Raw genomic sequence first — 11,597 nt, 5'->3', positions numbered from 1 at the left:
CTGCCTGTGTTCTCCTTTAGGATTTTGATGGACTCCTGTCTCACATTGAGGTCTTTCAACCATTTGGAGTCTATTTTTGTGTGTGGTGTAAGGAAATGGTCCAGTTTCTGATATGAGGAATTCTTAATCTCAGGAAACAAACTGAGGGTTGCTGGAGTGGGGGGTGGGGTGGGAGGGATGGGGTGACTGGGTGATGGACACTGGGGAGGGTATGTGTTCTGGTAAGCGCTGTGAATTGTGCAAGACTGTTGAATCTCAGATCTGTACCTCTGAAACAAATAATGCAATATATGTTAAGAAAGAAAAAAAGAAGAAGAAGAATGTAGCAGGAGGGGAAGAATGAAGGGGGGGAAATCGGAGGGGGAGAAGAACCATGAGAGACAATGGACTCTGAAAAACAAACTGAGGGTTCTAGAGGGGAGGGGGTTGGGAGGATGGGTTAGCCTGGTGATGGGTATTGAGGAGGGCACGTTCTGCATGGAGCACTGGGTGTTATGCACAAACAATGAATCATGGAACACTATATCTAAAACTAATGATGTAATGTATGGGGATTAACATAACAATAAAAAAATTTAAAACTAAAAAAAAAAAAAAAAAGAAAGGCACTGTGGTATAGTACACGGTTTTATTTTTTAAATATTTTTATTTATTTGTCAGAGCGAGAGAGAGAGAGCATGCACACAAGCAGGGAGAGCAGCAGGCAGAGGGAGAAGCAGGCTCCCTGCTCAGCAGGGAGCCCGATGTAGGGCTCGATCCCAAGACCCTGGGATCATGACCTGAGCCGAATGCAGACGCTCAACCGACTGAGCCCACTGAGGCATCCCTAGTACACTGTTATAAAAACCTTTTTTAAAAAGCACTAATATCTAAGTTATGGGAATAAAAAGTAGACAGTAAGGGGAAAAAAAGGACTAACATCCTTTTATTTTTATATTTATTTTATTATTTTCCTTTTGGGAAGAGCTGTGGGAGAGTTGAAGCACTTTGTGTTAATTTGGTATTCAATATTCCTTTTCCTTTTTGTTCTTGGGCAAAGGGTTATAGCACCAAAAGCAAAATACAGTAAGTAAAGTCTATAAATGAAAAAGCATGACACCTTTAACAACTCAGCATACCAAGTTATAAAACAGATGGTTTCTTTCCAGACATCCTATAACAATTAAATAGCATTTCTTTCCTGCTGGATTTTTAAAATCTTCTTTAAAGCACAGACAAGGTCTTGTTGTTCTTAGTATACCCTCACAGTACACCTCAAAGTCAGCAAATAATCGATAAATGTTTATCAAAGTAAACAAATAATTCCTAAAATCAGAAATTTACCATATAACAAATAACTTCAAAGCAACTGCCCCCTTTTAATGTGGAATGTTTGCTTCCTATCAGAAATATTACTAAGCATGATGTATTTCTTATAAAAATTGAAGCTTAAAGTTAAGTATAATTTTAGGAAAGATGCTAATTAGATAAAAATCATTCTCAAACTGAAAAGGGAAACTTCACTATCTTTAAAATTATAAACATAAACATATGTCCAAGTCCTTTAAAGAATACTTCTTGCCATACAGAATTAAGTAACTAATAAGAAAGCTGTTGGGGATACAAGAATTAAATCAAGGCAAGTGAACACTATGCAGTTGTTTTTAAAAAAGCAGAAGTATATGTACCAATATGGAAAGATGTTCAAGAAACATCTAGGTAAAAAGAACAAGTTGCAGAAGAGTACATATGATATGATTCCATTTGTGTTTGTATGTTTTTAAAGGTATATAAATTTACATACAGAAAATTTTCCAAAGTATTCAAGATCCTATTCACATTCTATAATAATATAAGAAAGCCAAATCACTATCAATTTAATATTTCATAACATTACAATGAAACAATATTCTTTAAAGAAGTGTTTTAAATGTAACATAAAAACAGTAGATTTAAACCCCCATGTGGCCCTAAGCCATTATCAAAGGGATTTGATAGAGGTTGTCGCAAAAGCTCTTTTTTCTTAGATGCTCTATCAGTAAACTTTAAATGGAAGAATAGTTCACTGATTAGAAAAACAAAATATTTTTTATATAGACAAAAGACATTTTTAAAAAATTTCCAAATGTTTACCGTTCATGTTACTTGAATTGACATGTACATTAAAAGTTAACTGGAGAAATCACTGATTTATGTTAACATTAGATATTTATTACTATTACCTTTTGCTTTAATTAAATGTGTCCAACCATATGAAGAACTAAGATACTTAGGAGGTTTGGGGTTTTTTTGTTTTGTTTGTTTTTGTTTTTTAAACAAATGACTAAAGTGACTTTGGTAGAGTGACACCATAACCAGCTGGCTGCTTTTCCAATTCTCTTAACAGCTACATAGAACATTAAGTGCTTGAATTTGAAGCCAAGACAACAGGAAAAGCAACCCCCCAACAATTCTCCCTAAAATGGCTTTTTAGATTAACTAGAATGGGTTTAAATATATTTAGATCATTATTTTAGACCAGAGAACATATGGCTTTCTCTTATGTTTAAAAAGGTCAAAATTATATCTACTATCATAATAAATTTCTATACTAATCTAAATAATGTCTTTTTTAAAATCCGAGAACATCGGACCAGAAGACAGATATAGATACTACTCCTGGCTCTGCCACTTATTAGCTGGACATTATGAGCAAGTCATTGAATATCTCTGACCCTAGGTTTCCCTACTTATATAAAATATGAGGGCTTGACAAGATTACCTCTAAGCATCCTTTTCCAAGTATGAAAGTCTTACTTGCTTTGTGACAGTGAAATATATCAAGAGACACTTCTACTTGCTGATTCTTAACTGCTATATGACAGGAAAGAATGTTAAGGAAGAGATACTTAAATTTCATATAGAAATATTAAAATTATGTATGCCCTCTACTGGAGATTATTAAAAGAGAAACATACTGTTTCCTTTAAGGTTTCTACTCAGAAAGTTTTTTCTACAGGGCTGAACTTTTTACTTGGCATAAAATACGTATTTCAGATTACACTATCTTTTTGTGGTGTTATGTGGAGAACTGACCAAGCACCCTCTCATTGAAAGATGATTTTATTCTCTTTGGAAAATTCTGAAATACAGCCTTAGTCAAATGACTAACTTTCACCGTAATAGTAAAATATCTTTGGTCCATGGTAGGTTTTTTTAAAAGCTAATAATCTAAAGATATTTACCTTTGGCAGCATGGGAGTATCCCTCTTCTTCTTTTTTTCTGAATTAGGGTCATCTAATAAGTCTGGCTCGAAAGTATAAAGTTCCGTAAGCTCATTCATGGTAAAATGACGCTCAACCTGCTGCTGATCAACAACTCGAAAAGACAGTGACTGCTTAGTTACTTGCCGATCATAAATCTTATCTTCCATGGTTCCCTTTGTAAAAAGAAGGAACAATATATAAATAAATTTTGTACACATGAAACTTAATCAAGGAGAAATATAATTATTGGTTAATATAAAATAGCAAAACTTCATAGTAATATACTGCCATAAAGCAAGTTTTATTAGCAATGCTGCTTAATTCATGAGAGATTTCATCTGTTCACCATAGTTTACCTTGAGAAAAAAAGAAAAGTACATTACTGATAATCATCCTGTATTATCTGACCAATATACATTCAGGTTTTGCTTTATATATTTCTGTACTTAGTGGAAGTAGAAGAGTAGTTAGACACCAAGGTGAACAGAAATAAAGAAGTATATGAAATAAGATTTTAGAGGGTTATAAAAATAATAATTCAAGAAAGCAGTTTAATTCCTTCTCAGTGGAATATAATAAGCTCTCAATAATCACTATAAACAGCCTTTCTATCATGTCTTACTTTCTATAATTTCAGGACAGAAAATTAACAAATAAAATGCCATAACTATTATATATATATCCTTTTAAGCCAGAATGTAAAAGAGCTTTTAATTTAAATGACAGGAAAGGGATTACACTGCAGTTTGCCAATTATATTAAGTACTAAAGAAGATCAAATGAGCAAGGATCGATCTACCAATAAAACTCAGTCTCTGGTTCAGAAGCCCAGATTTGGAGGCAGGTGGAGAGAATCGCATCTGTTCCCAAAACAGATGTACCAGTAAAAAGGCAACTTGATTCTATAAACCTGTATTACCTTATATTGCATCCACCTCTTTGATTTTACTCATTTTTCTTAAATTTCAGTTTGTTTTTTAATATCTGAGTTTATATTTAAAGGAAATGACTTTAATATTCTTTTCCTAGAAAGTATTAAATATCCTTTGTAATGATTTTTTGTCATTATAAGTTAATTTTTCCTTCCTATTTCCCCATATTTTTCAAATTAAGAGAGTATCTGGTAGTGACTAAAAACAATGATCATTTGACCTTTACATCTATAAGCAAATTAGATTAACTTATTTGCTTTTCTATGTATGCTAAGTAAAAGAACTATAAATGTTTAACTTTCCTGAACAAGCAAGAAAATTCTAAATCTGTTTACCCATGCAAATCCATCTCAATCTGAGAAAGTTGACATTATAGACATGGATGAACTACAAAACAGAAAATCATGAGAGGCCAAAATTGACTTCTGCTGCTTTATGATAGTATTAGGGTTGAAGTTTTCAATTTCATTTGCTTTTCTATAATGCATATATGTTTGGCACTCCAAAAACTATCAATTTCACCCAACCTTTCACTATGAAAAAAAGAATATAAACTGTAAACCTACCTGAGCTAAGAACCTATATACATACACAGGTTTAGTTTGTCCAAAGCGATAAACTCGGAATATACTCTGGATGTCATAAGATGGATTCCAAGAAGCATCAAATATAATCACTCGATTAGCAGCTACCAGATTAATTCCAAGAGATCCTGCTTTGGTGGAAATGATAAATAATCGTCCTCTGAAAATAAAAACATGCATAAATGCTTTAGTAATAAGTGCTTCAGAGATATTTTCATTATGATATGACTTTTAAATACTAAGGCAGTTTTTTGAACAATCAGGAGTTCAAAGAATTCATTTCTCACTTACTGAAGAAAACAAGACATGTCTAAGGGGTCAGGTTGTTGATTTATATGTGCAGGAAGAATCTTACTGCTGCAAAATGAAAGAGTCTGATTTAGGAATAAAGATATATATGGAAAGCACATGTTTACAAAGTATTCAAGGTATATACAGATTCTCAATAAATGTAGAAAATCCATGTATAATGCAAAAGTCCATACTGTGTTCAGTACTGTTATGAGCAAGTACTAAGTACATCAAAATGAAGGATAGTGCTCAAGGGCCTAAGCGCAGTAGGGGTGAGTGATAGGCAATTATAATATAGTGTAATAAACATAGGGAGAGAAGTTAGACAGACGCAAGGTACTAAAGTAGCTAAAATCAAATCAAGAAGACAGAGGGCTCCAGGAAGGATGTGTTAAAAAAAAAAAAAAAAAAAGAAAAAAGACCAAAAACCGTAAGATACCTAGGAATAAAACTAACCAAAGAGGTAAAAGATCTGTACTCTAAAAACTATTGAATGCTTATGAAAGAAATTGAAGAGGACACAAAGAAATGGAAAAACATTCCATACTCATGGATACGAAGAACAAATACTGTTAAAATGTCTATACTATGCAAAGCAATCTACACATTTAGTGCAATCCTTATCAAAATACCACAGGCATTTTCCAGAGCTAGAACAAACAATCCTAAAATTTGTATGGAACCACAAAAGACCCTGAATAGCCAAGGCATTTTTGAAAAAGAAAAGTAAAGCTGGCGGCATCATAATTCCAGACTTCAAGGTATATGACAAAGCTGTAGTGATCAAGACAGTATGCTACTGGCACAAAAACAGACACATTCATCAATGGAACAGAATAGAGAGCCCAGAAATGGACCCTCAACTCTATGGTCAACTAATCTTTGACAAAGCAGGAAAAGAATATCCAGTGGAAAAAAGACAGTCTCTTCAACAAATGGTGTTGGGAAAACTGGACAGCCACATGGAGAAGAATAAAACTGGACCATTTTCTTCCACCATACACAAAAATAAATTCAAAATGGATGAAAGACCTAAATGTGAGACAGAAGTCCATCAAAATCCTAAAGGAGAACACAGGCAGCAACCTCTTCGACCTCAGCCGCAGCAACTTCTTCCTAGAAACATGGCCAAAGGCAAGGGAAGCAAGGGCAAAAATGAACTATTGGGACTTCATCAAGATAAAAACCTTTGGCACAGCAAAGGAAACAGTCAATAAAACCAAAAGACAACCAGAATGGGAGAAGATATTTGCAAATGACATATCAGATAAAGGGCTAGTATCCAAAATCTATAAAGAACTTATCAAACTCAATACCCAAAAAACAAATAATCCAGTTAAGAAATGGGCAGAAGATATGAAAAGACATTTTACCAAAGAAGACATACAAATAGCTAACAGACACATGAAAAGATGCTCAACATCACTCATCATCAGGGAAATACAAATCAAAACCACAATGAGATACTACCTCACACAGGTCAAAATGACTAAAATTAACACAGGAAACGACAGATGTTGGGGAGGATGCAGAGAAAGGGGAACCCTCTTACACTGCTGGTGGGAATGCAAACTGGTGCAGCCACTCTGGAAAAAACAGTATGGGGGGGTTCCTCAAAAAGTTAAAAACAGAACTACCCTATGACCCAGCAATTGCACTACTAGGTATTTAGCCAAAGGATATAAAAATACTGATTCAAAGGGGCACATGCACCCCATTGTTTATAACAGCAATGTCCACAATAGCCAAAATATGGAAAGAGCCCAGATGTCCAATGACTGATGAATGGATAAAAAAGATGTGGTGTACACACACACACACACACACACACACACACACACACACACAGTGGAATATTACTCAGCCATCAAAAAGAATGAAATCTTGCCATTTGCAATGATGTGGATGGAACTAGAGTGTATTATGCTAAGCAAAATAAGTCAGTCAGAGAAAGACAAATACCATATGATTTCACTCATTTTTGGAACTAAAGAAACAAAACAGATGAACATAGGGGAAGGGGAAAAACAGAGAGGGAGGCAAACCATAAGAGACTCTTAACTATAGAAAACAAAGTGAGGGCTGCTGGAGGGGACATGGGTAGGGGAGGGGTTAAATGGGTGATGGGTATTAAGGAGGGCACTTGTGATGAGCACTGGGTGTTATATGTAAGTGATGAATTACTAATTTCTACTCTTGAAACCAAAATTACACTATATGTTAACAGAATTTATTTTATTTTATTATATTAATCACCATACATTATATCATTAGTTTTTGATGTAGTGTTCATTGATTCCTTGTTTGCGTATAACACCCAGTGCTCCATTCAGAATTTAAATAAAAACCTAAAAAGTAAATTAAAAAAGGAAAGAAACTGATAGATTACATGCTGTGTTTTAACACAAGAATTTGTATTTCTGAGAATTTGGGAATGAATTAGTTGACAGGTTCATAGAAAACTAAGCAAATGTTAAAAAAGAAACCATTAATTGAACAAAAATGAACCTTGTGCATAAAAAAGGAAAAAGTAATCACAGTATTGTAAATGGTTTATGTGTGAATATTTACGTAGTCACAATAAAGCAAACACTCCAAATTGAGTTAGGCAAATACTACAAAAACATGCCGGGGAAATATATTAGGAAAAGTGTGTGTGTGCATGTAGGTAAATTCCCACCTTAGATTTTAGAAAGTAAATACCAGAAGAATTGCCAAGAGTTGAAATCTGTTACCTGGAGCAAGTCAGGTACCATGTATATGAAAGGGTTGGTCAAGGGTCTGGTTTTGATCTCAAGCCTTATAGAACCATTTTTAAAAAATATGTAAATATATTACTTCGATATAAATAAAACTAATTTAGAAAGATTTTATGTAACATTTTTTGAAAATATAAACAAATTTAAAGAAAAAAAACTACTCAGTTCCATTCCCCAGAAACAACTTCCTTTCAAATTATGGTATATTTCCTAAGGTTTCTTTTTCTAAGCATACATATTTTTGGTTTTCCATAGATATGATATCTCTGTATACAGTTTATATTATGAGCATTTCCTCAAATTTCTTGGTAAATATCATGCTTGGTAGCTAAATCATATTCCATTGGATGACTATATAATTTGTTTACTGTTGGCCAACTTAAGAGTGAGAAAATCCCTGGAATATAGTAAACTCTCAAAATTCTCTATAAAATGCCTTTATACACCAAGCCTTATTTTCTGTAATTTCATGAAGGGAAATAAATAACTAAAATACCATACTGATTACATATATAGTATTATAAACTAAAATGCAAAGAAGCTCAAAATTTAAATAACAGGAAAGAGCTTACAATTAAGAAAAATCCTGTAGAAAATAAAAACAGGTACTAAATTCATGTTTTATATTGATTTGGAGCTACCACATATCTAAGAATATAGGCTATAGAAATTAACAGAAATGCAAGAAAATACATTCATTCACACTGTTATTGATAAGAGCATAAGGTTGAAAATAAAGAATATGTACAACACAGAGGACTAGATTACACTCTGCCTATTCAATGAGTTACATTACCAATAAAAACCTATAATATTATGTGAAAAAAGCAGTATATAGAACATTATTAAGTATAACTGCAACTGCACTAAAAACCAAAACATATACATTCATACAATGTTAACAGTTCTTTTTGGTCAATGGAATTATGATACTTATTTTCTTCTTTATATTTCTCTGTAATACTACAGAGAACTGTGCTTTGTTTAATTAGTGGACATATTTAAGGGATTATGGACAGCTGGGGCTCCAAAATTATTCCAGTTATTTACATCTATTCCACACCAGTGAAAGGATCAAGCATATAGAATGGCATTAACTATGTAGGTTAAACACACACACACACATACACACACACACACCAGGAAACACACACACACACACACACACACACACACACACACACACACCAGGAAACCTTGTAGAGAACGTCAAAATTCTTTGGTATCTATCCAGTAATGAAGAGTTGAATGCATCCCAAGTACTGAACTAGACTGCTAATACAAAAGATGAAAAAATACCCATTCACTGCACTAAAGGAGTGCAACTACGAGACAAAAAACATAAAACATATGCAGTCTAATTTACAATAATGGAGGTATTGATTTACATGGTATTGATGTGATCAATGACATATTCTGGTTTTTATTTTTATTTATTTATTTTTTTTAAAGATTTTATTTATTTATTTGACAGAGAGAGACACAGCGAGAGAGGGAACACAAGCAGGGGGAAGGAAGTAGGAGAGGGAGAAGCAGGCTTCCGGCCTAGCACGGAGCCTGATGTGGGGCTGGATCCCAGGATCCTGGGATCATGACCTGAGCCGAAGGCAGACGTTTAACGACTGAGCCACCCAGGCGCCCCGACATATTCTGGTTTTTAAAAGCACGTCAGTTGGAAGCAAAACTGTTTAATTTTGTGCCCAAAAGAAAAATAAAGAAACAAAGTCAAGTAAATGAGTAAGTATTAAGAATTATTTTACAACTATTTAACCTTTAATATTATTCAGTACAGAATATGTAAATCCATACTGAGATAAGCTAATCAGGATATTTTTAGATTTTCCTAATACTATTAAAATATACACTCAAACACAATTAAAATATGAACTATTTGAATAATGCTGCTATAAAACTTCTGGGTATGTGTTTTGGTAAAGACATGTAAGCATCTCTGTTAGGTATATACCCAAGAGTAGAACTGCTGGGTCAGAGGGTATGTATATAGCACTGTTAACGCTGAACAAATAGTTCCCCAAAGTGGTCATTCCAATTTACCTTCCCACCAGCAGTGTGTGAGAGTTCCAACTGCTCCAGATCCTTGATAACTCATGGTATTACCTGTCATTATTGTAACCTTTAAAAAAATTAGCTTAAGGTTCACAAGAATTTGTAACAGTAGTATAGAGAGTTCCCATGTACCCTTCATCCAGCTCTCCCTAATGGCACTAACTTACATAACTAGAGTACATTGTCAAAACTAGGAAATTGATGTTGGTACAATACTGTGAACTCAGGCTTATTTGATTTCACCAATTTTTATAAATGTTATTCTGTTTGGTGTATAGCTGTATGAAATTTATCATGTTTGTAGACTCATGCAACCATTACCACAAGCAGGGCACAAAACTGTACCATCACCACAAAAAAACCTCTTTTGTGTTATCCCCTAGTATTCACACCTTCCCCCACTAACCCTAATCTCTGGCAACCACTTATCTGTTCTCCATCACTATAATTCTGTCACATTAAGAATGCCATATGAAAGGAATTATATAGTATGTAACCTTTCAAAAGTGGCATTTTTCATTCAGTATAATGCCCTTGAGATTCATCCAAGTCCTATGGATCAGTATCAATAGTTCATTCCTTTTTATTGCTGAGCACTATTCCAATATATAGATATAACACAATTTGTTTATCCATTCACATGTTATAAGACACCTGGGTTATTTCCAGTTTTTGACTATTACAAATAAAGCTGCTGCGAACACCTGTGTATAGGTTTCTATGTGAAAATAAGTTTTCATTTCTCTGGCATAAATTTTCAAAAGTGTGATTGCAGGGTTGTATAGTAAGAATATGTTTGTTTCATTAAAAAAAACAAAAACAAAAAACCTCCAAGTTGTTCTACAAGAGTGGCTGTGCCATTTTACATTCTCACCAGCACTGTGGGAGAGATCCAGTTTCTCTGCATCCTTACCAGCATTTGGTAGTGTCACTATTTTTTATTTTAGCCATTCTAATAGACATGAAGTTCTATCCTGTTGTGGTTTCAGTTTACATTTCCCTATTGGCTAGTGATGAACATCTTTTCAAGTGCTTATTTGCCGTGCATAGATCCTCTTAAATGAAATGTCAGTTTAAGTCCTTGGTCCATTTTCTAACTGAAAATTGTTATTTGTTTTCTTACTGTTACATTTAAAGAATTTTTATATATTCTGAATGAGTCCTTTATTAGATATGCTATTTGCAAATATTTTCTCCAAATCTGTAGTTTGTCTTTTCCTTTTCTTAACAGGGCCGTTCATAGACAAAAGTTTTTAATTTCGATTGTACAATTACTGACTTTTTTCTTTAATGGATTATATCCCTTTGGTGTCGTGACTAAAAACTCTTTGCCTACATTAGCTCCTGAAGATTTTCTTCTATGCTTTCTTAACAAGTATAATGTTTCACATTCAGATTTATGACCCATTTTTACTCAATTTTTGAATAGGGGTGAGGGTTAGGTCAAGGTTCGTTTCAGTCTATGAATAGCCAATTGTTTGAATTCCATTTGTTGAAGAGACTATCCTCCCTTCACTGAAACACTTTTGCACCTTTGTCAAAAACATTTTTAACTTGCATTTCTCTGATGTTTAAAAAGGTGAGCACCTTTCCCTATGTTTATTGGCCATATGCATACCATCTTTTGTAAAGTTCTTTTGAAGTTCTTTTCTCATCTTTCTATGAAACTGTCTGGTTTATCCTACTTATTTTTAAGAATTCTTTGTATTTTCTGGGTAAAAGTCCTTTTTGAATATATG

General features: G+C 33.7%; 1 protein-coding gene across 7 annotated transcripts in view; it reads right to left on the bottom strand.

The window, feature by feature from the left end:
- Positions 1-11,597, bottom strand: part of ATRX (ATRX chromatin remodeler) — a 305,789-nt gene that overhangs the window by 25,016 nt on the left and 269,176 nt on the right. For all 7 annotated transcript variants that reach the window (XM_032387887.1, XM_032387888.1, XM_032387891.1 and 4 more), the window contains 2 exons: positions 4,724-4,901; positions 3,204-3,398 (listed from right to left, as the gene is read on the bottom strand). In XM_032387887.1, the coding sequence (XP_032243778.1) occupies positions 3,204-3,398; positions 4,724-4,901 (373 nt within the window). The remainder of the gene's footprint in view (positions 1-3,203; positions 3,399-4,723; positions 4,902-11,597) is intronic.

Source organism: Phoca vitulina, unplaced genomic scaffold (genome assembly GCF_004348235.1).
Source record: "Phoca vitulina isolate PV1807 unplaced genomic scaffold, GSC_HSeal_1.0 scaffold51, whole genome shotgun sequence".
In the NCBI taxonomy this organism is placed as follows: domain Eukaryota; kingdom Metazoa; phylum Chordata; class Mammalia; order Carnivora; family Phocidae; genus Phoca; species Phoca vitulina.
The sequence above is the reverse complement of the archived record's forward strand: the minus strand, read 5'-3'. Positions and strand labels throughout refer to the sequence as shown.